General features: G+C 39.4%; 1 protein-coding gene across 6 annotated transcripts; it reads left to right on the top strand.

Moving 5' to 3' along the window:
- Nucleotides 1–750: 750 nt before the first annotated feature.
- HPS5 (HPS5 biogenesis of lysosomal organelles complex 2 subunit 2) lies at nucleotides 751–27133 on the top strand. 6 transcript variants are annotated; one of them, XR_009745056.1, is made up of 22 exons: nucleotides 751–960; nucleotides 1441–1551; nucleotides 2241–2305; nucleotides 4214–4406; nucleotides 5869–6006; nucleotides 7293–7504; nucleotides 7832–7903; nucleotides 8138–8226; nucleotides 9838–10016; nucleotides 10245–10403; nucleotides 11847–12006; nucleotides 14287–14410; nucleotides 16185–16331; nucleotides 17398–17472; nucleotides 17967–18574; nucleotides 19937–20060; nucleotides 20222–20377; nucleotides 20887–21006; nucleotides 21327–21440; nucleotides 21755–21861; nucleotides 22705–22784; nucleotides 23813–27133. XR_009745056.1 is itself a non-coding variant. In XM_061463022.1 (22 exons), exons 1-22 carry the CDS (start codon nucleotides 853–855, stop codon nucleotides 23871–23873), a joined length of 3408 nt encoding a protein of 1135 aa, XP_061319006.1. In that variant the 5' UTR covers nucleotides 752–852; the 3' UTR covers nucleotides 23874–27133. The 6 variants fall into 6 exon arrangements, 4 of the variants coding, with proteins under 4 accessions (XP_061319007.1, XP_061319006.1, XP_061319005.1 ...); XM_061463022.1 differs by having other exon boundaries at nucleotides 752–960; nucleotides 5869–6002; nucleotides 7289–7504; nucleotides 22499–22784; XM_061463021.1 differs by having other exon boundaries at nucleotides 752–960; nucleotides 22499–22784.
- Nucleotides 27134–27205: the final 72 nt, after the last annotated feature.

Genomic DNA, 27205 nt, shown 5'->3' with positions numbered 1-27205 from the left:
GTAAGGAAGTGTAAAGTTTCACATGGCAGTATTTCTGGGAGGAAGTTAATTAATGGTGCTGCATACGGAACGTTATTTAGAAATCCAAACGCTTGGATATGAAGTATATGAAGCTGAGTTTTTTTTAAGCAACATACAGGTCTAAACTTTAAAAAATCCTCAACAAGAGATTATTTTAAAGTATGTGCTCTTTAGGAAAAGTATATGAGGTTGCAACTTTGATAACAGAGTGAAAACCAAGAATTAAGTAGTTATTGATCTTCTATACTGGAAAAGAGGTGCTGTGGAAAGGATAGTTCATACATGTTTATGAGTAGTTGTATTAAAAATGCACAAATGCAGATAATCCTGAATTTGGTATCAATTGAGGATAATACTCCTTAAATTTGGTTTTGGGGAAGAAGATGATGTGGATATAAAATGCTAATGCTCAGTGTTTTCCTTGAGAAAATGAGTTTCAAATCAAGTGTGTGTGTTGTGGGGGGAAAGCCAAGGGTTTTTCCACAGGTAGACAGAATTTGTTTCACAGGTAGGTATAAATATATCTTAATAGCTGTGGTTTAAAGTATTTCCAAGGTTAGTGTCTGATAGGTTAAATTTTCTGAAATGAAGTTCAGCAAAAACTCCTCTCAAATGAAGGAGGAGTCTAATTTGTAGCCCTTGGCAAGACTGAAACCTGGTGTTCTGTGAAGAGGAAGACGTTTTGTGTGGTTTTTGGTTTGTTTGGATTTTTTTTTGTAACAAATGTTGAAAAATGGAGCTAATCAAGAACTGACTTTATTTATGGCAGGTATAGCTGAAAGCTGAAGCTGTAATACACCCATGAGCAAGTAGCACCAGTTGTGTACATCAATGGCTTCTGCGCCAGTAATTCCAGACTCTTACAACCATGTTTTGGCAGAGCTTGAATGTTTGGATCCATTGCTTTCTGCACTCAGGCTGGATTCTGGTCGTCTGAAGGTGAGTTTGTGGTGGGTGAGCTTTTTGGGGTGTGTGTGTTCCTGTTGTTTTGTTTTTTTTTTCCTTAATTCAAATAATAACCTTATTTGGTTTATTATCTCATTAACCTACAGAACGATATAACCTTTAAGGTGCCTGCCAACCCAAACCATTCTGTAGTTCTGTGAATCATCTTGTTCTTTTTGTGTGTTGCTAGCTTATGGAGGGAAAACTTTGGGAACAAGTGAAGGCAAAGGGTCTGTGTGGTGTTTTCTTAATGAAACTGTGGATAATAGAGCTTTACACAGTTGGTGCCTTATACCTTTTGCTGTAATAGTAGAGTGTGTTGTTTTAATATCTGACTTCTGCCAGTGTTTCAAGAGTGGTACACCACTGGCAAACAATGAAGCCTTTAAAAATAACATAAAAATGCAAGCGAAAGATACTGTTATTAGTACTTACAAGCAGACATGTTATGCATTATGTTTTTTATTCCTTCAGTGCACGTGTATAGATGTGTCAAAGAGATGGCTAGCTCTGGGCAGTTCAGGAGGAGGACTGAACCTTATACAGAAAGATGTCTGGAAGCAAAGACTTTTTCTCGCTCATAAGGTAAGGGTAAAGAATTCTGTAAAAAAATTTCTGGGAAAATGGGACTGGGAAAGAGACACTGTTTCAAGTTAATTTTTATTAAGAGTCGGCAGGTGTTTTCTGCTTGCTGAATTGTCCCCATAAGGTGACGTTTTGGACTGCTCCATTTAAGAAAGTTTGTGGCATTGGAGTACATCCCGAGAGCACGTGAGGTAATAGATTTCATGAGGTGTGAAAGAAATTACTTGAGAGGGTCAGATCTTTGTTTTTCAAATTCTTACTTTTAACAGCAGCAACCAAGTTGCCTAAATATTTAAACCAGAGCAAGTCACCTGTAGATAATGAACAATGTTTGGATGTCCAAACTATGAACTACTTGTGTAAGCAAAGGAAGAATAGGCTGTCTTTTAAGGTTGGGAACATCTCACTTTTACTTCTGGCAAAACGACTTCCATAGGTGTGAGGACAGGAGACAGATTTCTGTGTTTTCCAAATTGGAGCATGAACTGCAGTCATTTCTTTTGATGATGATGGCTCCCTCTTTCTAGAGCAAGCTCAGTGTTTGCAAACAAACCCCAAACTGCATCGCAACAAAGTGGTAGCAGCTGTTGACATGAGTCTGTTTTATGTCTTAAAGATGAAAGTTGCCTAGTGGTAGAAGCAGTGTAAGAAAAACTTCCACCTGCACTTACTCCAGTACTTGCTTTCAGGAGGGTGCAGTTTCCCGGGTTGCCTGTTGTTTGCATGATGAAGACTATGTTGCTGTTGCCACCAGGTGAGTGATGTACTAGCAAACCTGAATGCTAGATAAATATTTTGAAGTAGCTTCTAAGTTGCACATCTGCTGAGAACTTGGAGGTGGGCAGAGGTGGTAGAAGCCCCTACAGAATAATTCTCCACACAGACAGTTTATTTAACTTTCTTTTCTGGAGTAATGGAATAATTGTTCCAGAGTAAGTATTTTTTCTGTAACAACATCGGTGGGTGAGCTAATGCATTTCAAGTTATGATGATAAATTGCTCTTTTAGACTTTTCAGCATCAAAAGAAGTATCTCTCTAGACATATCAAGGATGAGGGGGACATTAAGAGCAGCCAACATGGCTTTTCCAAGGGGAAGTCATGTTTGACCAACCTTATAACCTTCTATGAGCAAGTAACTAGGTGGATGGATGATGGTAGAGCAGTAGATGTGGTTTTTCTTGATTTCAGTAAGGCATTTGATACGGTCTCCCACAGCATCCTCATCGATAAGCTAAGGAAGTGTGGGCTTGATGATCAGGTAGTGAGGTGGATCAAGAACTGATTGGAAGGAAGAAGGCAGAGAGTTGTGGTCACTGGGGCAGAATCTAGCTGGAGGTCTGTGACTAGTGGAGTCCCTCAGGGGTCGGTGCTGGGACCAGTGCTGTTTAATATTTTCATCAACGACCTGGATGAGGGAACTGAGTGTACCCTTAGTAAGTTTGCTGACGATACTAAACTGGGAGGAGTGGCTGACACACCAGAGGGCTGTGTTGCCATTCAGCAAGACCTGGACAGCTTGGAGAGTTGGGCGGAGAGGAACTTGATGAAATTCAACAAGGGCAAGTGTAGAGTCTTGCATCTGGGCAGGAACAACCCCATGTACCCGTACAGGTTGGGGGCTGACCTGCTGGACAGTAGCGAAGGGGAAAGGGACCTGGGGGTCCTGGTGGATAGGAGGATGACCATGAGCCAGCAATGTGCCCTTGTGGCCAAGAAGGCCAGTGGCATCCTAGGGTGCATTAGAAAGGGTGTGGGTAGTAGGTCAAGAGAGGTTCTCCTCCCCCTCTACTCTGCCTTGGTGAGGCCGCATCTGGAATATTGTGTCCAGTTCTGGGCCCCTCAGTTCAAGAAGGACAGGGAATTGCTTGAAAGAGTCCAGCGCAGAGCCACAAAGATGATTAAGGGAATGGCACATCTCCCTTATGAGGAGAGGCTGAGGGAGCTGGGTCTCTTTAGCTCAGAGAAGAGGAGACTGAGGGGTGACCTCAGCAATGTTTACAAATATGTAAAGGGTGAGTGTCAGGATGATGGAGCTAGGTTTTTTTCAGTGATGTCCAGTGATAGGACAAGGGGCAGTGGGTGTAAACTGGAGCATAGGAGGTTCCATGTGAACATCAGGAAAAATTTCTTTACTGTGAGAGTGACAGATCACAGGAACAGGTTGCCCAGGGGGGTTGCGGAGTCTCCTACATTGGAGATATTCAAGGCCTGCCTGGACAAGTTCCTGTGTGATGTACTCTAGGTTACCCTGCTCTTGCAGGAGGGTTGGACTAGATGATTTTTTGAGGTCCTTTCCAACCCTTAGGATTCTGTGATGTTGATTAACTTGTCAGAATGAGATTGGTAGTTAATACTTCTTACATTGTTTAAAATCCATATGAATGCTTATTTTTCTGCATCGTCACTGGCAGTTCCAGTGAATGTTAAAGTAACCTTCCAAAGAAGGCTGCTGATGCACTGTGATGCAAGGAAGGACACTTACTCTTCTTGAGAATTAAGAATGTGACAGTTCTTGAAAGCGTGCAGCCTCAAATGCAACCAGCTCCGAGATGTTCTGTTTCCCTTAGATTTTCTGTTTCTTTGGAATAATGTGTCTTCATCACTGATAAAACTTTAGAAGATTAAGTCTCAGTTTGTATTTTCTTTTCTAATTGTTGTAGCCAAGGTCTTGTAGTAGTCTGGGAGCTGAATCAGGAGCGTCGTGGGAAGCCAGAACGGATTTATGTTTCCTCTGAGCACAAGGGCAGAAAAGTCACAGCTCTGCGTTGGGATACAGCTGCTCTTCGTGTTTTTGTAGGAGATCATGTGGGAAAAGTATCAGCCATCAAGGTTAACACATCAAAACAAGGGAAGGTAAAATGTCTCATACTTTGCTTGAGAGGATGAGGTTCACAGGGGATGATGTGTGGAATTTTTTTGTTTATTTTAGTAAAGCAGAACAAAGGAACACTTGCCAGCTCATGAAGTTCTGGTAGCTTTGACTGTTGAGCTGAAGATTCAGTCTCTTGAGACATCTATAGTAATCCTGACCTATGAACTTTCTCACCTTCTCTTTTAGCTATTTTAATAATGCAACATAAAAATACTTTTAAATGTGCAGAATTAAAATCTGGCAGAGCTTCTTTCTCTTGGAATTTACAAGTATACAAGTTCAGAGTCTTGGTGTTTCTGAGCCTGCTGGATTCCTTAGACTCCAGCTACAGGTTCAGCTCACCTGTTGGTCTGAGAAAGGGGAATACCAGTCTGTAGTTTTGCTTGTCTCTTTCTGGATACTCTTGTTCTTAAACATGCAGATTAGTTAAAAGGTGAATGTCAAGCTTACATACATTGCGTCTTGTGCAAAGGACACATCTATTAGTGATACTAGCCTGATTTTAGCCTGAGTGTTCTTTGTTTTACCACTACTGGGTCCTTTCCCTTGACTTTTAATCTGTAAGAAGGAACACAGCTTGGAAGTAGGTGTGTTCCTCCAGGTCCTTTCTAGCCCTTGTGTCAAAATCTTTCATAAAGTTTCCTTAAAAGTTGCAAGACAACAGCATTTAAATAGGAGCAAAAAATTCAACTGCAGAAAAAGAAGGAAAAAGAGGGGAGAAGGGCACGGCTCACAGAATATGTGTCTGCTCTTGTCTGCTTAAGGACTTGGATTGTTGAATTTCTCATGTCACATACTTGGGCACTTTCCTAACAAATAAAACAGCTTTAAGCTGTCAAAATGGTGACTGCTAGAAAATGAGTGCAGTTCCCAGCAGATTCTTCTAAATAAGAAGTCTGCCTGTGACTTTGTTTCTGCCACCCATGCAAACTGAGGCACTAGTTTAATAAATAGCATTCAGGTAATTTGCTGCAGGGCATTAGGGAAAGTGAGTTAGTGTAAACCACTTAAATCCAGTGGAAGGTTTGTGGGGGTTTTTGTATCAAGTAATCACTCTTGTCTCCATAAAACTGTTTGCTGTTTGAAAGTACCTGTGGGAAGAATTACGAGAATTTGCAGAAGCACAAAGCTTACAAAAGCAAGAGTAAAACCTCTCTAAATGTTATAGAAAACACACTCTTTATAAAGAAACGTCAGGATTCTACGGGAAAATTATTTTTTTTGGTTTTTTTTTTAAACTTTCAGTAATAGTTTTGGGAAAAGGAGGCTGTAGATTTGTATGCCTTGAGCATTGAAGCTTTGTTTTGTAAAGAGAGAAAAAGGGAACTGCTGTCTTACGCTGCGTATGTATAGCATGTGTGAGTCTCTTCTTAATTTGGAACTTAATGAAATAATCTTTACTTTGAACTGAGGACCAGTACATTTTCTTTTTTCTAACTGTAGGCTGCTGCTACCTTTGTGATGTTTCCTGTTCAGATTATAACAACTGTAGATTCTCGGGTTGTTCAGCTTGATTATTTGGATGGACGACTGCTCATATCTTCACTTACACGCACTTATTTGTGTGATACTGAGAGGCAAGTTATATTTTACTTGTAAAATACTGGACTTGATAGAATCACACAGTTTCTGAAGTGACCTCATTAATCATCTAGAAATCATCTAGTCCAATTTTCTTGCTCATGGCACAGTTGGGTAGAATAGATAGATCTTGTAGGATTGTGTCTGGTTAGGTTTTCAGCGTCTCCAAGAATACAGGGATGCCACAGGATCTCTGGACAGCCTTTGCCAGTGGTTCACAACCCCCACAGTAACAGAGCTTTTTCTTATGTTGAAATGGAATCCTCTGTCTTTCCATTTGTGCCCGTTGCCTCTTGTCTTTTCACTGGGCACCACTGAGACTAGTCTGGCTCTGTCTTCTCTACTTCCCCATCAGGTATTTATACATGTGGGATCAGATGAGTTTCTACCCCGAGCTTTCCCTGTTTCAGGCTGACCAGCCCAGCTCTCTTAGCCTCTTTTAAGACAGGTGCTGCAATCCCTTTGTTGTTTTCGTGGCCCATCACTGGACTTACTCCAGTATGTCCCTGTGTTTGTTGTCCTGAGAAGCCTGGAACTGGACCCAGCGCTCCAGATACCTCACCAGTGCCAAGAAGAGGGGAAGATCATTTCCACTGACCTGCTGGCAACACTCTTCCTAATGCAGTCCAGATTGGCTGCCATTGCAAAAAGAGTGCACTGCTGACTTACGGTCAGCTGCTTGTTCACCCTGACCCCCAGGTCCTTTTCTACAAGCTGTTTTCCACCCAGGTGGCCTGTACTGATGCCTTGGGTTGTTCTTCCCTCTGTGCAGGGCATTGTGTTTATTAATGTCTGTTTGTCTAGCCTATGCTTCCTCAGCTTCTCTGTGAAGATGTTAGGGGCAGTGACAAAAGCCTTACTGAAGTCAAGCTAAACAACATCCACTGCTCTCTTCTCATCTATCAAGCCACTCATCATGTTGTAACATGATTTCCCCTTCATAAATCCATGCTAACCATACATAATCACAGTCTTATCTTTCATGTGATTGGAAACTGTTTCTCTTATCATTTGAACCATCACCTTCCCCATCACCAGGTTGACCAGCTGGTTCTGCTGTTAAAAAACCTTTTAATGATCTAAACATTTAGCCTAATGAATACTTCTGCATTTTTTGTCTTTCATAAACTTCATGCAGGCTTTATAATATCAATGGCAGATTATTTTGAGCACCAAAACCAAATCACCAACTTGGATTTAGTATTTTTATTCTTCAAGAAAAATATAAAATTAATTAGAGCCTTAATGAGTATTGGTTTGTTTTTGTTTTTTTTTTCACTAGAGAGAAGTTCTGGAAAATTGGTAATAAAGAGAGAGATGGAGAATTTGGAGCATGTTTCTTCCCTGGTGGAAAAAACAGTGGAAATCAGCAGCCATTAATATATTGTGCTCGACCTGGCTCAAGGATGTGGGAGGTGAACTTTGACGGGGAAGTGCAAAGCACACATCAGTTCAAGCAGCTGCTGTCATCACCGCCTCTCCCTGTTGTTTCTCTCAGGTAGAAACACAAGTGTTATCTGTGATACACTTGGTTGGGATTTCTAGACTAGCTGAGAAGAGCTGCATAAGGCTGAGAAAGTTAAATAAACGCCTAGTGCAGTCAAGTGTTAATCCTAGTAATCTTAATACACTCTCCTTTAATAATAGAAGCCAGTAGTTATCAAAAATGCTGAAACTTTGATTCTGCAGGTATGTCTGTGTAACTACCACAATGAATGCTGCTGTCATAAGGCTATGTTTATTTAGCCAGCCTTGTATTTGCAGGGTTAAGAATCTTAAGGAAGTGATATTACTGTAGTCGTAACACCATAATTTTGCTTTACAGGCTGGATCCTCATTATACTAGTTCCAGCTGCTCTCCACAGTCTTTACCTTTTCCCAGGCTACTGTATCTGAGGTGAGTATTTGTCAGCATAGATTCCTGTTGATAAAGCAGAGTTAAAAATAAAAAAAGTTGTTTATTCTCCTAATTTATACTGCCAAGTTCATCTTTTTGCATAGAATTTTCCAAGTGTCAATGCTGAACTGTCTCGCTTTTCACTTCCTGTACTTGAGCCACTGCCATCTGTGTGTGTTTTACAGTGACTTCCAGAATTAACTGTTGCACTATTAATGTTTGCTTTGCTTGCAGTGAGCACTGTGTGATGACCTGGACAGAAAGAGGCATTTATATTTTTCTTCCCCAAAGCGTTCAAGTCTTACTCTGGAGTGAAGTAAAAGGTAAACTCTAAGAATCTTTGCTTTGTAATATTGTCTGTTAAGTTTGTCACTTCTGAAGCCCTTGCCTATAATATAGCTTAATTTTTGTAGCTGGGTTGTAGAACATTGATCAGAGAACTTTTTTGTTGTCATTTTTCAGATATATCCTTGAATATTAACCCTTTCAATTCCTTTGCTAGTCAGCCCCTCCGTCCATACTTACGAAAATATGCTTGGGAAACAAAACATGGTGTAGAGTGCATCTTAAAATACAGTAATCAAATAGTGAGAGGTGGTAACCTGCAATATCCTTTCCTTGTTTGTGTTTATTCAGATTGTCCTGCTTTCAGTTGGGTTAGAGTTAATTTTCATCCTAGTAGCTGTGCAGTGCTGTAGTTTCAATTTTGTGGAGGACAATGCTGATAAAACACATTTTAGTTGTTGCTGAGTTGCACTTACCCTGATCAAGGACTTTTCAGTCTCAATGGTCTGCCAGTGAGGAGTGGAACAAGAAGTGGGAGGGAGAAGAGACAGGACACCTGACCCAAACTAGCCAAAGGGGTATTCCATACCACAGCACATCATGCCTAGTATATAAACTGGGGGGAGTTACCTGGAAGGGCCAGATCACTGCTCTGGTTGGGCTGGGTATCAGTTGCCAGGTGGTGAGCAATTGTGTTGTGCATCACTGCTGCTTATTGGTTTATTTTTTTTTCCCTTTCCCCTTTTAGTTTAATATTTTTTCCTTGTTATTTCCCTTATTATTACTACTGCTAGTAGTAGTATTACATTGTACTTCAGTTACTGGACTGTTTTTATCTCAACCTGTGGGGGTTGCATTCTTTCAGCTCTCCTCCCCATTCTGTCCAGGGCAGGGGGCAGGGTGAGCGAGTGGCTGCGTGGTTCTTAGTTACCAGCTGGGCTTAAACCATCACAAAGGTTTATTGTCAGGTATCCTGTGAAGGATAATCTGGCTGCTGAAAGCTTAAACACTTTTTTTTTTCTAACACCTGTCTAAACGAGTGCCAGAGAATGTACTTATTTGGCAGATGAGTTAACCCTCAAAAATGGTTTTGTGTGTACTAGTATAGACATAGTCCTAGAATGGTTTGTTATTGTCCATCAGTCTTTTCCTTTCCCTTCTCCAGTCCATTTGGTGTTAAGTTTCCAATGCCCGTTGTCATGGAACATTTGCATATAACATAACTATTTCATTTGGAAACTGCTGAAAGTTCAAAGCATTTTTCTACTAGCAGATGTTTTCCTTCCATTTCAAAGCTAACAATGATGTATTTCTCATCTTCATCAGTCTTGAGTTTTTCGTCCTCCTTCAGAGGAGAAGGGAGCTTTTCAGTAACTCAAGTGTGCTTTTTGAATGTTTTCTAGAAATGCTTTCTAGAAATGCATCTCTGGAAAGCTTTGATACTTTGACTGTGCTGTGTAGTCATTAGATGCTAGCTTAGCATTCTTCAATGTTTGTTTTCTCCATGCCACTTATGCTACAGTGTATTAGGCTTTTGTACACTTTTACAGTCAGATAGGAAATACCTTTCCACCTTCTTTCAGGAACAGAAAGGAATATTGACTCATGATTTCAGTCCTTTAGATATTTCTGTGCATCTGGTTTTGCAGATATTCAGGATATTGCAGTTTACAAAAGTGAGTTGTTCTGTCTGCATACAAATGGAAAAGTTGTTCATCTCTCCCTTCTGCTGGTAGACCGCTGCATAGAGCGTCTGATGAGAAGAGGGTTCTGGACCCTTGCTGCCAGGGTCTGTTGCCTTTTCCAAAATGCAGTTATTTCTTGCAGAGTAAGTAAATACCTCTTTGTAAATGTGCAGCGCCATTTCACTCTGTTTCTTGCCCCCATTTTCCTTGGAGTTCCATAGGGTTTTGAGATTTTTTTGGGGGGGGGTGTTTAAAAAGTATTCCAAGCATTCTAGTTTTCAGATGAAAATTAGCCTGCATGTATGGTACTTTTTTGCTTTTCACATGTACTTTAGAAATAATAACGCTTCTATTTCACTGTGTACTTTTAGGCAAGAAAAAATTTGCCTTTAGACAGGCTGGAGCACTTAAAGTCTCAGCTGGATGCCTCAACCCAACAAGATCTTACTCTGCAACTGGAAGAATTGATTTCAAAGTTGGAACCTCTAGATTCTGCAGGCAGCAGTAGAAGGAGTAGTATTTCATCTCATGTATGTATATAGGTCGTGCCAAATACATTACCTGTAGATCTTATCTTTATGGCTTAAAATCACTTTGAAGTTGAGGCTTTCATTTTTACCATATCTACTACAGTTGATAATGCTATTTTCTAGAATTAGGTGAGGTAGAGAGGTATGAAATACTACTGCTTGCATTCTTTAAGCTTTCAGATCACTGCCTTTTTTCCATGTTATTTTGTAGCTAATGGTTGAGATATAGACAAAGATTGATCAAAGAAGGCTTTCTCCTCAGCTGAGGTTAATATCCTAACATGCTTCATTTAAGGTCATCTTGACTAAAACTGTAGTTTTCTGTGGTGAAAACTGAGTGTCTGAATGGACAGAACAATCCTAGTCCTATGAAGCTTAAGCAGAAAACACTAAGGAAAAAAATCATAGAATAGAATCATAGAATAGTTAGGGTTGGAAAGAACCTTAAGATCATCAAGTTCCAACGCCCCTGCCATGGGCAGGGACACCTCACACTAAATCATGTCACCCAAGGCTCTGTCCAGCCTGGCCTTGAACACCACCAGGGATGGAGCATTCACAACTTCCCTGGGCAGCCCATTCCAGTACCTCACCACCCTAACAGGAAAGAACTTCTTCCTTATATCCAATCTAAACTTCCCCTGTTTAAGTTTTAACCTGTTACCCCTTGTCCTATCACTGCAGTCCCTAATGAAGAGTCCCTCCCCAGCATCTTTATAGGCCCCCTTCAGATACTGGAATCAAAGCATATTTCTAATATTCTTTTACATGTACAGCTGTTTGTGCTTTGTCTTAGCTTCTCAGCAGCTTTTCAAGAAAAGGGAAATATTTCATAGTTAATACAGTATCAGCTGCTGCTTTCACTTTAACAGTGAAAAGTTAACTTTAAAAAGTAAAGTTAAAATACCCAAAGTAACATAAATTCTATTTTGATGTGGTAGACAGGGTTTGGGTTTTTTTTTTCATTAGCAGATGTGAAAAGTAAACCTCATAAACTTATGAGCAAAAGAATGTATGTGTGTCCTGGAACTAAAGTTTAGCAGGATCTGTAAGTGTGCTAGCTGGGTATGATTAACAAGCAAAAAGGAATATGGACTCTTGGATGCACAGGTGCAAAGGGATAAAGTGACAATCTTGCATGCAGGACTAAAGGAGAGATGATTTTGCCTTGTACCAAGTACATCAGTTGCTCACAGGCTTCTTCCTGAAAGCAGTTGCAGCATATGCATCTTTAAGTCACTGGGCTGCACACTTAGTGCCACTTATGTACTTTTCCAATCTGCATATGTCAAAAATATGCTGTTATATAGGACTTTTCCAGACAGTGAATTGTGAAGTGCTGTGAGGTTATTTGTGTGGGTATGGTTGGTTTAGTTCATTGCAAGAAGTTTAACAAGGAAGTACAACTCTTACAACATCTAACTCCTCTCCCTTGTCTAACAGGAAAGTTTCAGTGTCTTAGACTCTGGAATATATCGTGTTATCAGCCGAAGAGGCAGTCAGTCAGATGAAGATTCAAATTCTCTCCACAGTCAAACATTCTCAGAAGATGAGAGACTTAAAGAATTTCCTGCACACCAGGAAGATGAGCAAGTAGAACTTGGTAATGTTTCTTAATGAAAATAATGTTATTTGGATGCAATTTCTGTTTAGTTTATAATTATTTGATTGGGTTGGCTCTATATTCTTACTTTCCATTATTGTGATATCCATGATTTAAATTCTCTAATTTGATCAATGGGAACAGTCACCCCACCTTTCAGTCAAATTCTTTCTTGAAACATTGGGGTGAAATGCTAGCTCCACAGAAATCATAAGCTTAAAAAGAAACAAAACCCAGAGAAACAAGACAAAAAGATCCAGAGGGCTTTTACCAAGCTGGGACTTCACTCAAATTCCACCTTCCCAATCCCTCAATGTGCAATTTAGCATTAATGCCAAGAGTCTCTCAGCAGACTATGTCAGTGTTAATTGAGCTTTGAATGAGGTTTGTTTTTGTTTTTTTTTTGCTGTTGTCCTTACAGTAATATTTGTACCAGGAAAGAATTGCTTAATTTTGGCTCTGACTTTATATTTCTTCAGGGAAACCAGTAGGTTTACTGTGTTCTTAACTTCAAGGTTTCCTTTGCACGGGGGACTATCTCTTTCATGTTTAGAAGGGATTATAGAATGTTAATAACTAACACTTAGACCATCCAGGGAGCTCCACCTAACAAATATCTGTTGCTGGACAAAAGCTAAATGGACAGCAGTGGTCTTGTTCTCTGCTGTGGTTGGGATTGGGAGGGGATGCAGAAACCTGGCATGATGAGGAGCTGGCTTAGTTCCAGGTATGCTAGAAAGGCTTTCCAATAAAAAGGCTCCTTTTTAGCTTCTGCAGAGAGTAGATGCCAGTTGAAGATGGAGAGAATTTTGGATGCTTTTTCAGGGAAAACTGCACTGGGGAGGGAGAGCATAAAGATTAGTATTTACTTCCCTATTTGTCAGTAGTGTTGTCCTGCTGACTAAGCTGCATGCTGTTCGTAGCACTTGCTTTTACATGTGTGTCTTTACTTGTATCACAAACTTGGAAGGGTGTGTTTAATTTCCAGTATTGAAACTAAAATGAAGGGATGCAGTTTTTGAATCTCAAAAGATAGAAAAGTTCTATCTGCTCAAGAAGAGACAACAAATTTACTGATTATTTCAAAGCATAGAAGTTCTAGATGCTTCTTGAAGCATGTATACTTAAAGAGGGGAAGTTTAGATTGGATATAAGGAAGAAATTCTTTACTGTTAAGGGTGGTGAGGCACTAGAATGGGTTGCCTAGGGAAGTTGTGAATGCTCCATCCCTGGCAGTATTCAAGGCCAGGCTGGGCAGAGCCTTGAGTGGCATGGTTTAGTGTGAGGTGTCCCTGCCCATGGCAGGGGGTTGGAACTAGATGATTTTAAGGTCCTTTCCAGTCCTAACTATTCTATGATTCTATTTGAGAAAATGGATTTAGTCTTTCCCTGCTCACATTTACGTAAGATGTCATAAGTTTTTACATTTCTAATATGTGTAATGAACAAAAGCAGCCTTATTTACAAGCAATCATATAATCACTTGTGACCTTTAGGCACTATCTAGATGCTGTGGATTCTCATGGTAGAATTTCTGTAACTACAGAGCGTCTTTTCCTCTCAACAATGCAGGCAGTGCTGACTGTTGCAAAATGCAGTGTCATCCTTACTTAAAAGGATCCTTTTTTTTCTTTTTTACATCACTTAAAGATACAGTGTGTATGTTTGTACCAGGAAATGATTACTCAAAAAACATTGTAGATACTGCCAGGGATATAAGAGAGAAAAGGCAATAGTCGGTGATTCTGTATTTCCTGTGGTTCGTATCAAATGCCAGAGAGCTATGGGCTTAATTATATCTTTAAGTCTGCCCAGATAAAAGGGTGATTTATATCTTAACCATGGCTTTTATGTCTCTGTGTGCTCATATGTGATTTAGATTTTAGGAAACCATGCATTGTAAATTTATGTATGCCATAATACTGCATTTTCCTAGATATTTAAATAGCTGGCAGTAGATTAAATTAAGATTTTTGTCCCCTAAATGAACTGTAAATCTAGTTGTAGAAGATCATTTTCATACAGTTGTTGATCATAATTTGCCTTGTTACAGAGCCAAAAGACTGTTAACAAAGCAGACTTACTAGGTCCAAAGTCAGTAATAAAATGGCTCTTGAAACCAAGTAGCACTTTTCTGGTTCCACACATTCCTGAGTATTAAAGAGGAAAATATCTCATGCAGGTTATCCATTTATGAATTAGTGACTTGCAGTTAGTTTCACTGTTCCATTTTTGTCAGGTCACTGTTTCATGACTCTTTATTTCAATTCCATTTGTTAGACAACGTATCTCATACATCTGTGACGGTTGAAGCTGACCGGAATGAGACATTTCTTCCATTCAGTATTCCTTTGTCATTTCGTTCCCCATCTCCTCTCGTCTCTCTCCAAGCTGTCAAAGAAAGGTAAAACATGCAGCAGGTTCACCCGTCCATTACATCTTTCCCTTTTCTGTCCTCTGAATTTGTAGCCTTTTCTGGTTTAGTTCATGCTATGTTCTGCAAAAACGTAACATGTGAACTGAAACACTGGAGATGCAGTCAAGTTTGCTAGGCTATTTAGAGCTTCTCAAATGAAGTTAGAACTGCTGTTAACTTCAGTGGAGCCAAGATTTCAACCTCTGCTTTGAAATGGCTAAGAATGCTTAAATGACTGAGAATGTTTAACACTGCCTTGTGAACTGTGGTTGTGATTTGTCTTTAAAGCAAACTTACTGAATATTGGTTTGGGATTTTGCTTTTCTGGTACTTTAGATTTCTTACAAATGAGTGAAGGCTTCTGATGTTGTTTAGGGACAAACATTAAAATATTCAAAGCATGCTAGATAGTGCTAAAACACAGCTGCAAATTATACCGCATGGTCTGCTATCTCCCCATATGCACCTTTCAGTGAATCTAAGCAATTTCCCAAGTGTTTATGGAATAATGGTAGCTTATGCCCAGTGCAAGTAAATATGGTAATGTCTATTCTATGAGAAATCAAATTGCTGCTCTAAAACCTGCTTTAAAAAACAGGGACACACACACACACACACACGTAAAGGAGATGGTGTTAAAAACCTAAAAAATTGAAAAAAACTATGTATGTTAGCTTCTGAGGTAAAATGTTGCTGGCCCGTAATGGTGGTGTGAGAAGTTGCATAGCCCTCCCTTAATAACTTAGGTATGTGAATATGTCCTGCAACAGAAGACTGTAGCTGCTATCAATTGTATAAGGATCTCAGAATAACCTTGTTTTGAATGTTTTGAATTCCTTTTAAACTGTAAGCAAATTTTAGGACTTTACCAGTAATAAGTGTTTCTGTTAATAATAACTAAGTATTCAAGTATTTACTGTATTCAATTTATAATTAAATACATTACTATCACACTTAAAATTGATTTTTAAGTTTACCTTTAATCCTTATATACATTAAAGTCCAATTGTTTTGTGCTCTCTTCTGCAGCAGCCTTCATCCGTTGCTATACTTGGTGTAGTAAAAGATGCCATATGCTCTGGCAAGCAAGTAAATGGTTGCTTTTTTCTTGATGCTCTGAAACTAGTTCTTGGCCAGAAAGCAAGAAGCTGATTTTTATGATCAACTGTGGATGATATAGTTCCTTTCATGGCAGTGGTAGAAATAATTGGGTTTTGGTATGTTCACTGGGCTTCCTCTTGAATAAAATGCTCACTGGACTTCCTCTTGGATAAAATATCTGAAGGGGTAGGGACTGATGACATGACAAGGACATTTATAGTGAGCTTTATAATCTGAAGAATTAATTTGGAGTACTGTAAAACTGTTTCTTACCCCCAAGAGGGACATAATTTCCTAATGATGCTTTATAAGCTTTAAAATGCAATGTGGCTAACCTGCATTTATTTGCATTTATTTGCATTTAAATACATGTCCTGCTATAAGCACTAATGTTAATATGCTGTTTCTCCAGCAGCAAAAAAATCCAAGTCTTCAATAATTCAGGGTTTTATTCTGTGCTGAAAGTATGAACCATGACTGAAGTAAGAATTTTGAGCAGCTTATTAGTGAGTTTTGTTCTGGTTGGTCATTGGTGCTCTCAACCTTTTCTCGAGAATTCTTCAGATTATAAAGTTTTCTGAAATCATGGTTTGAATGGAAAGAAAGTGATGTGTTCAGATTTGTACTTACCATTTTAAATATCTGAACTTCTGACTCCTAGTGTTTCCAGCTTTGTACGCAAAACTACTGAAAAGATTGGCACACTTCATATAAGCCCTGATGCTAGAGGAAGGCAAGAAGCAAAGGATGATGAGCAGCTGCAGGAGTTGAATGTTAATCTGGAAGCACCTCCCCAGGAAAAGAAAGAGTGAGTGCAAAAGTTACCTTTTCTTAGCAGTTGCATTTGCTGAATATTCTGAGGATAGCAGAAAAAGCGCTGTTTTAGGTAGAACAAGGAGTTGCCTTCATTACTATGGTGGGTTTCACTGGTTCTCCCTGACTCCTTTCCTAGAAGCAGATTAGGCAATGAACACTTCTGAGGGGTGGAGCACACAGTCTCCACAGTGCTGTAATGACTAAAGAGCATGAACATAGTGTATTCAGCAGTTCTTATACAGTGTATCTGTGATGCTAGTTATAGTTACGGGCATGAGTCCAGCAGTTCATTTCCTGTCCTTTCTGAGTAGGGGGGTAAACACTTAGCTTCCTGAAAACATTTTTCTATTTTGTTTTTGTTTGTCTGGCTTATGTCTGTTGGTTGGGTTTTGTTTTGTGTGGGTTGAGTTGTTGTTGGTTGGGTTTTGTTTGCTTTTAATAATGGTAGCTTTAAAATGCTGAACTTCTTCAATGGTTGTCTAATTCATACAGAGCTAAGTTATTTTGTATTCCAACATTCTGCTAATTTACCATTTTGGACTAACTTTGATAACAGGCATGATACTGACGTTTATTCACTACCTGCAGAAATCCACTGTAGAAGGCTGCAAAAGTAGTACTACGGGTTTGCTTTTCATGGCTATTCATAATTTCTGTTGAGCTGTTCCTTCTTTAGAAATCAAAGGTTGTGTGTTGTTTTTTTTTTTCTTTAATGAAGGAGTTAATGTTGTTTCCTCACAAACTTAAGGAAATTTGTGAGGAAATTCCTCATTTAAATTATTGAAGATAATCATAGAATGGTTTGGGTTGGAAGGGACCTTACAGATCATGCAGTTCCAATCACTCCCCGCCGCTGTTTCCCCCCGCCCCGGGCATGGTGGGGTTGAAACTAGACCAGGTTGCTCAAAGCACCATTCAACCTGGCCTTGAACACAGCTTCTCTGGGCAACCTGTGCCAGTGTCTCACCATGTTATACTAAAGAATTTCTTTGTAATGTCAAATCTAAATCTATGTTCTAATACTTCAGATAAGACTGAAATTAATGTGTTTTTTCTAGGTTAGAACCACAGAGTTGCCAGCTTCCAGAGGAGGATCATCTAAGAGATCTCAAGGCTGCAACAGCAGAAGCTATGTAAGCAGGGAGACCTTTTAGTGTATAGATACTGGGTTTTGTTAGAAAAATTATATTTTTATTTTTTTTTCTTAATTCATTACATACATGTAAGTGTAATGCTCTTAATGTCTATTAACATAATCTGAAATTATCTCATTTGGTTAGTTGTTTCCCCTGTTTAAAGCTGAGCAAAACCCACTAAAGGTTTATTTAGGCACTCAAATGTTACCTTTTTGTTCTAACTGGAAGCATAGTTTAAAAAAAAAAAAAACAGAGCCAAACCCATGTAACAAACAAAAATCCATTCTGAAAGAAACCTTGGGGAACTTGGAATGTACTAAGATCAAAGTAGATAGCTTGAGTAGCTTAAATTCTGTTTGATGCACTCAAACCCACAAAACCCCAACTAAGTCAAGTTTAGGAGTATACTTTGAATTACACAAAATACACATATTACTTAACTTGTGACATAACTATTAAGCAAATTAGCAAACTTCTTTTTTATGCTTCAGAGCCAAACTCCAGGATCCCCTGGTTTTGTTAGAACCACAGTGTATGAGAATGGTTTTACAGGAATGGCTTGTCTGTCTAGAAGAGAAGTTTGGCAGCAAAGAGCGTTCTGCTTCCACTGTCAAGAACCACAAGACTGTGTGTGCTGAAGAACAGAGTGCAGTTCTGCAAGAAAACCTACGACTAGGTCCAGCTGATGGAGACCCAAAAGACAAAGAATGGAGCAGTATCTTGGAAAACTACACTGAAAAGGAAAATGCTGAAGAAACTTGTGTAAGCAAGGCCATGTGTGAAAATAGTACTGATTTTAAGGGACCTTTGGACTGCGGCTTTCAAGTGTCTCTTCCATGTGTCATAGAACCAGATGTTCAGAAAGATCTTGTTGAGTTGACAACACTGTGTTTTGAGATGTCTGTGTTTTCTTGTGGAAGTGGTGATGCTGAGGAAAGTTCTGATGGGAGTCTGCCACTAGCAGCTTCATGGACCTTGGCTTGTAGATTTATGCGAAGCTACTTCTTTCTTTTGGATTTAAAAAGACTAAAGCAATGTATTATAACCATACATGCAAACAGTCCTAATGTATGGGAAACATACATCGCAGGCTTGAAAGGTAACTAATGACAATTTTATTACTGGTAAACTGAAAGTAAGACTGCTTAGGAGAAAAAAATCAAGAAGCTCGAAGACAGTCCCATTTGTGTCTGCAAATTTTCCGTCTGCAGGTGTAGTGTGGGAGGGGGAGGATGGCTGGTGTGTGAGAGGTTTTGTTCCATTTTTGGTTTATTTGGTTGGCTGGTTTTCCCCCCAAAGGCTAACTTAAGAAGAATTGCAGTTCCTCTCTGACATTTTGCAGTTCTGAACCTTGTAATTTATATGGAGCTTATTGATTGAATGCTGTAGTGATTACAGACCAGACCTAGTTAAAAACAAATGTGCTTCAAAGAGCAAAGCATCTAAATTAGAATCAGATGTTTGTGGAAACAAAGAAGAAGTGAGGGGAGGGGCTTTGGTATTTGCACTGGAAACAGAAGATTCTTTAGCTTCTAGAGAAATAGGGTTAAAGTTAAACAAAACTGAATGGAGTAGATGGTTCTGTGCAAATGAGTGCCTTATGATCACTCCAGACTTCCTTTGTCCACGGAAATCATTTCTGATCTTTTTGATGCCTCTTTAGCTTTATTAAACCAAAGCTTCCTGATTATGTTGGAAAAGAGAACTTTGTGGTCTACATTCAGCTTCTGCTTTATGCATTTTTTACAAAAGTGAATTAAAGTCTTGGCATTGATTTGGTGCAAACAGTAGTCGAACAACAGTATCTTGTTTTCAGGGTTGGCATCTAATATTTGGGTTTATGGGAATCTGTTCACTATTTGGACTTCAACAGCCTTAGAAGTGAAAGTAATGTATGTGTTCCTAGTTTGTTCCCATTTTGATTGTTCTTGTTGCCTGTAGATTGATACCTGCATTTCATCAGGATGGAGGTTCATGCTGAATTCTACATTCTGTGAAGTCAGTGTCCAAGCTGAAGTTTTTATTTATAGAGGCAGATTGTAAAATATGAAAAACTGCTGCAGATCTGCATTATATTCAGCAAGCCATAAGTCCTGCAGTGGGCTGGGGTTTGGTTTTGGGTTTTTTGTTTTATTTTGGTTTTTTTTTGTTTGTTTGGTTTTGGTTTTTTTCCACACAAGAGAAAAATTAACATCTTAGAAGTCTAAAGAAAAGGAAAATATATCTAGAGTATTATTCTGTGGCTTAATCATATCATTTTGTAACTGCAATTTGCTGTAAGCACAGATGAGTGATGTCAATTTCTATGAAATGAACATGTAGGATCTGTTCACTTGTTAGCTAGAGTTCCATGAAAGTAGGGGTACTCTTGTCCTTATGCTTAGCAACAGCTCTGTGTGTGTGTGAATTACAAAACACCAACTTGCCCTGATCTTGTAACTTGTGCGCTGATTTATTTCAGAACTAACTTGTCATAGCCCAGTGGCTTTAGCAATGGAAAATGAAGATATGTTGAAAATACTGAAACAGCTGCATGACCTGGGGCCTTGGGATGATAGCCCGCTCTTACTGGTACATGCTCAAAGGTTTGTAGCTAAGTGGGTTTTGTTTGGTTAGTTTTCTTTGGTTCACTGAATTTTTCATGAAGCTCTCTGGGAATCTTTTAAAGAGATCAACTTTAAGTGCTATCTTGAACTTGCAAGAGATCTTGGAAAATTATAACTTGCTGTTTGTCCTCTCTCTTTAGGCTTTATGAAAAATTTGGGGAAACAGCTCTTCGGCCCTTGATCAAGTTCCACCCCTCCCTCTTGCCCTCTGATATCAAACAGCTTTGCAGGAATGATCCAGCTCACTTTTTAGCATATTTAGATAGTCTGGTGAAATCAAAGCCTGAGGATAAAAGGTAAAGGGAATACAGAATCTTTTTAATCTGTCTGCTGTCTTAATTATGTAGCTGTGGGGTTTGTTTGGTTTTGGCTTTTGGAGGCTTTTTTAACTCTTCCTGTATCTATCTTGATGTTCTTCAGCAATAGATTCCAATTCATTCTACCAGTTTTATTTGTTCTCAGTGTTGGTTTTTTGTTGTTTTTTGTTGTTTTGTTTTGTTTTCTTAGATTAGATGCTAGTTTTAAAAGGGTTTTTCTAAATAATGCTTGCAGTGGAGCTGACTATTTTTGGTCTAAGGTCAGACAGCATTCTTAAAACAACCCCTAGGTGAACCCAGCCTGCAAACTGAATGGCTTTTTGTGGTCCTCTCCATTTCTAAAAATATAAATCATTCCAAGCTTTTCCATATTTCGTATTATCTCTTTTGTTTCTTCCTTTTTTTTCTTTTGCCCACACACAGTCTCTGCTCCTCCATGTCTGGTATATTTAAAACTGGCATTTTTTTTCCTGTGTTGTGTTTTCCAGGTCATCTCTCCTTAGATCTCTTCTGCAGCCTGAATCTGTACGACTGGATTGGTTGTGCTTGGCAGTTTCTCATGATGCACCACAAAGAACAAATACTGTGGATGCGGAAGGAAATCCCAGGTAAAGCAGGGGTCACCGAAAGTCCTGAGTGCAGCAAAAAGCTTTAATTGGTCTGTAGAATTTTGGCTTAAATTTTGCCTGATAGTTTGGATGTCCCTTAATCCTTGGAGCATTTTCTGTGTTACAGAGTTCAGCAGAAGCAATGAGATGATTAAATAACCTTATTTGTAACACTTCTCAGAGTGACTGCTCTACTGAGACTATACACAATGTTTAATTCACTTTTCTTTCTTCTCATACACCTGCCTTTCTTCTAGAGAGAACATCATGTTCTGAAGGAAAATTATTAATGCTTTAAAACTGAATTTCTCATATTCTAGGCCACGATCCCATTTGTTTACATGGGGCTACAGCCAGCTCATTCTGCTTTTGATTAAACTCCCAGCTAACTTTGCTACAAAAGAAAAGATGACTGACATCTGTAAATCACATGGGTAAGAAAAAGCTTAGTGATTCTTGATTAGCTAGTGTTCTGACCCCAGAAAGATACAAATAAAAATGACCCATCTGCTTCTTACTTGGACAAGTTTTACTTAAAAACCTATCCTGTTTTGAGTGTTCAATTTAAGTACCAAATACCCTTTTTGGTTAAGGGGTATTCCTGTGTCCCCACTCTGCAGTGATTTCTGGCATTCAAGAAATTCAGTTGCTTCTGTCTTCACTGATATTTAAATGAGCATTTATTTATTGTTGACTGTAGTTTAAACTGAGTATTTGATTCCTGGAAATCTCTACTCTCTTATTCAAGATTTTGGACTGGATATCTTTTTCTCTGCCTTGAGCTGGATAGAAGAATAGAAGCCTTTACTAGTATTGCTCATTTGGATGACTTGAGCCTGTTGAATGGAGAAGATGGTTAGTGAGTCTTAAGCTGTGTAATCATATGCGCATAGTACAGGAACTGCCCTTATTATGTTCTGATTTGTCCAAAGTTGAGTTGAATTTCTATTTTTTTTTAAGTGTTTTGGTAGCACTGTGTGGTGCAGCGTATTTGAAACACATTAATGTGTGTAACACTCATATCTTCACAATGTCCTTTGTGAAATCAGTTGTGCTAGAAAATGCTTAAAAGCTAAACTTGGAGTGGTAGGTAGAAGAATAGCTAGCCTCCCTGAACAGTGTGAAACTCCTCTGCTATGCATGCACACACACACAGTTACGACAAGTAAAGCATTTTATAACATGATGGAACTTAAATTCCCAGTAGCCCTAAGATGGACATAAAAACCAGTTTTTGTCTCTTGACCTAATCCAAAGCCTTAAATGCTGAACTATCATGAAGCTTTGTGTGTAGTTCACTGCTGAATCTTTATACCAAGTCAGTCAAGGCAGTACACTTCTGTACACTATTTGCTTGTTGGTAACACTTGTTAAACTTTCACAGAGAAAAACAGAACAGCTAGCTTCCCTTTTTAAGTACAGGTTCATTTAAAAGAGTAGACTCAGAATAATCATTGTTTTACAAATAATGTAACATTCATTTTACATTTAGGTTCCATTCCAGAGACCATAGAAGAATGGAAGTTTCTTCTGCACCTCACACAAAATCACAGCACAGCTTTCCACCACCATGGCCCACAGAATGGGAATGCTGTCAGCAGTGTTAGCCCAAGCTGCCCGGACTGCATCACTGTGGAAAACGTAGCCCTCTTGCTGGCAAAAGCCATTGGCCCAAACCGTGCCTTGCCTCTCTTGCAGGAATGTGGCTTGACACTAGAATTGTCTGAGAGATTTACTGGTGTCTGTGAGATCCTGAGAATTGCTGAGAAAAGGCAAAGGTAAGATGACACATCAACAAAAGATCCACATTATTCATTTTGGATCTTTAAACTCTTTCCAGTTAACAAAAAGATAAAATACTTCACATTTTTATCTCAGATTTTAAACTTAGCTGAAAACTTTTCTGTTATTTAAGAGCTGTGTAGTGTGCGATATAGGCACTTGGAAATGGAAAAAAGAGGAAACAGGAAATTATACATTAAAGGTGTGAAGGAGATAGCTGTCTTGCTGAGTCTTGCACAGACTCTGATCTTGCCTATCCCTTCCAGAGAAGGCATGCATGGTGATGTCATGATATTACTTCTGAAATACAGTCAGTTGTCATAGCTTAACACCAGCTGGCAACTAAGTACCATGCAGCTGCTTGTTGACTCCCTACATTTGCAGTGGATGGGGAGAAGAACTGGAAAAAAAGTTAAAAACCTGTGGGTTGAGATAAGAACAGTTAGAAATAAAGTTAAACATAATATTAATACTACTCGTAACAGTAATAATGGAAAGGGAAGTAACAGAGAGTGAAAGCAAAAAAAACCCAACAAACAGTATTGCACAGTACAGTTTCTTACCAACCCTGATTGATGCCACACCCATCCCTGAGCAGTGATCGGTCCCTTCCTGCAAAATCCCCTCCTGTTTATATACTGGGCATGACGTGCTGCGGTGTGGAATACCCTTTTGATTAGTTGTGGGCCAGGTGTCTTGTCTCTGCTCCCTCTTGGCTTCTTGTGTCCCTTCTCACTGGCAGAGCATAGGAAACTGAATAAAGTCCTTGACTTGTTGCTAAGAAGTGCTTACATTTAAAACATGAGTGTGTTATCAGCATTATTCTCTCACTAAATCCAAAGCACAGGTCTGTACCAGCAGCTAGGAAGAAAATTAACTGTCCCAGACAAAACCAGGACACATGTTTTTGACAAACTTTTCTTTAAAATGCAAACAAAATCTGTTTTTCTTTCTGTTGTTTTGTTTTTGTTTTTTTTTTTACTGTCTGACTTCTGGTCTTGTTTTTTTTCCCCTTTAATTGCAGAGCGCTGATTCAGTCCATGTTGGAAAGGTGTGACCGGTTTTTGTGGTCTCAGCAAGCATAGGAAACAGCTTGGAAAACTCTGGGAACATTTTTTTACTGTAACAATTGTATATTAAAATGCCTCTTAAACTTAACAGGCTCTTAAAGAAAGAAACCCCTGTCTAAAAGTTCAGTTGTATTGAGCCACTCTCCATCTGGCAGGTATCTGCCCAGCAACTGCTGAGGGTTCTTCCTTATGTGTTTGGAGATGAGTTTTGAACTGCAGAACTTAAATCAAAACAAGCCCATATTTACCTTGAAATTAAGCTCACAGGTTTCTGAGATGGAAATTCCTGAATTTATTTTCTGAGTTTGTATGACTGAAGTGTTAATGATATGAGCCCAAAGTATTAAATTATGATATATAAATCTTTTTGTTTCCAAACATAAGAAACCATTCTTCAGAAACATCTAAGCCAGTATTTGCTTAATTTTCCTCTAAATGGTATTTACATTTTTAAGTTACTGTAGAACTGCTTGTTATTCTAGCTGGTTTATTCTCTTCTTAAATTATATGGACTGGTTTTGGCTCTTTGAAATGTATGAATTAAACCAAGTTTTAAAATAGGAGGGAAATATGTTTCAGAAGTGAATTAATGGTTAAGAATGCTGATTAACAGAACTTGTTAAATGAACTCAATGTTAAACTATAAGCGTGGTATTTCCAAATTGCCCCGTTCTGCCTGTGCAACATCACTGTAGACGTTAGTTGTGATGGTTCAACAAATCTCAGGTCAGTGGAATTAGAATCACAAACTCGTTTAGGTTGGAAAAGGCTTTTAAGATCATTGAGTCTAACTGTAAACGGCCAAGTCCACCATTAAACCACATTCTTAAGGTGCCACATCTACACTCCAGTACCTTAACCATGTCCTTGGGCACCGTTCCAGTGCTTGACAATTCTTTGGGTGAAGGAATCTTTCTTAATCTCCAGTCTAAACCTGCTCTGGTGCAACTTCAAGCCCTTTCCTCTAGTCCTATCACTTGGGGAGAGTGCAACACCGACTTTGCACCAGCCTCCTTTCAGGTACTTGTAGACAGCAGTAAATGTCTCCCTTCAGCCTCTTTTTCTCCAGTCTAAACAACCCTAGGTCCCTTAGCCACTCCTCATAAGCCTTGTTCTCTAGACGTTTTGCCAACTTTGTTGTCCTTCTGTGGACATGCTCCAGCAACCCAATGTCTGTCTTGACCAAAAGTGAACACAGCACCCAAGGTGCAGCTTCACCCAGTGCAAACTACAGGGGAGATGATCACAGCCCTGGCCCTGCTCGCTATGTTATTTCTGGTAGAAGCCAGGATGCTGTTGGCCTTCTTGGGCCCACTGCTGGCCCATATTCGTCTGGCTGTCAAACAACAACCCCAGCTCCTTTTCTGCAGGGGCAGTTTTCCAGCAACTCTTCTCCAAACCTGTAGCGTTGCGTGTGACCCAAGCACAGGCCTCAGCACTGAGCCTTAATGAACCTCATACAGTTGGCCTTCACCCATTGATCCAGCCTGTCTGCATTCCTCTGTAGAGCCTTCCTACCCTCAAACAGGTTAACGCTCCCACCCAGCTTAGTGTTGTCTGTGAACTTGCTGAGGGTGCATTTGATGCCCTTATCCAGATCATTACTAAACAGAACCGGCCCCAGTCCTGAGCCTTAGGGAACGCTACCTGTGACCAGCCACCAACTGGATTTAACTCCATTCACCACCACTCATGGGGCTCAGCCACCCAGGCAGATTTTTACCCATCAAAGAATATGCCCATCCAAGCCATAAGCAGACATTTTCTCCAGGAGGATGCTGTGGGAGAATGAAGGGTGTCTGTCCAGGGCTTTTCTGAAGTTCAGGTAAGCTTTGGCATTTTACATGGGTGCTGTCAAAGAACAAAGAACTATGCTTTGTACCACCACTCTTTCTGCACTTAATACATATTTCAGTAAGTTTCTTTCCAGGCTTCGAGTTGTGGGCCTCTTTACTGTTGGACTCCCATTTTCAGCAGAAAGCCATGGTGTCTGGTCAATATCTGATTTTCACAAGAAAAAATTCATGCATTGAAACGATATTTTGTTAAAATCCATAATTTTGTCATGAAATTACTTGAGAGTATTTCTTTATAAAGAATCTTTTTACATAGTCTTATAACACTTGTAGTGCTGCAAAATAATGTTTTTATTTTTATGTAAAATAGGTCTTAGTAATACAACTTTCAGACTTCTGAAAGGTGCAGTCTGACTTTTTCATCTCAATTGCAAGAAAGAGGGTTGGTTACTTCATTAGAGGAATGAAGCTAAAGGGAGGCAGTTAGTGGCAGGCTTTCATCTGTTAATGTAGCTGGTGGGAAAGCCAATATATAACTACTTCTAAAGAAAACTAAATCTTTGGAGTTTGGATTTTAATACTGCAAACAGCATGGATCCTTCTATTGGAAATACCTCATGCTCTTACAGTAAGACTTAGGAGCCAGGCACCTGTAGTGTGTGGTGTAGTTAACATGGATGAGATGATGCTGGTGCCTGTTCTCTTGCCTGCTGGATGCACATGCTGTTATTTCCATGACTTGCACTTAAATAACTGTTTCATTCAGTGTGTGAATGTAATACCTTTTAGCTGAGTACTCATGTTGCCCTCCTTATGGGAATTCAGCTGGCTTTCCAAGAGTGTATCTGGCTTATCTCTTTAAGCCAACGGTTCTACTTCATTTGCTCTGTGTAGTTTGTGTACGCAGCAGTCTCTTTTGTGCTTCTGTGGATTTTTTGTACACTTGGTTAACTTTGTGTAAGGGTTGAGGATTTTTACAATTAATGTTACTTTCCATTCAGAGCTTTTTTAAAAATTTTGTCTCAGAACAGTCAAATAAGTAACAATGGGAAGCGTTTCTTCAAATATGGTGGCTAAAGTGAACTTTTTTTAATGAGTTCAGATAACTTGGCTGTCAATAAAGTGTAAAGATATACTTTCTGAAGAAGAGTTGGAAAATCACTTGTTCCATGTGTTTTCATCTCATATGGGTAAGGTGAAGGGACTGTAATGAGATAGTTGTTTGTTCAGAAGTTACAGTTGTACAGAGCAGTGCCCTCACCCTAAAGCTACAGCCCTACCAGCTCTTGGCAGCTGTGCATACACCACTGACACTTTAAGCCAGCCTGTGCTGGAGCAGGTTTGCTCCAGCTCATCTTTGGGTTTAGTGACTGACTGTTGGTGGAGGGAACCCTTGAAAATCAGAGATTTTCAGGGGGCTTTGCTCTGAACAACTTCAAACACAAGCTGTATTGGTTTTGTTGTTTCTACACCTCTCCCGCCCCCCGCCCCCCCAAAAAGTCTCATACCTACCTCCAAATGTTATTTCACTGTTAGAATCATCATCAAAAC

Source organism: Pezoporus flaviventris, unplaced genomic scaffold (assembly GCF_033815535.1).
Source record: "Pezoporus flaviventris isolate CSIRO_AGI_PZ_B2104156 unplaced genomic scaffold, CSIRO_AGI_Pfla_v1 ptg000036l, whole genome shotgun sequence".
Classification (NCBI taxonomy): Eukaryota; Metazoa; Chordata; class Aves; order Psittaciformes; family Psittacidae; genus Pezoporus; species Pezoporus flaviventris.
The sequence above is the reverse complement of the archived record's forward strand: the minus strand, read 5'-3'. Positions and strand labels throughout refer to the sequence as shown.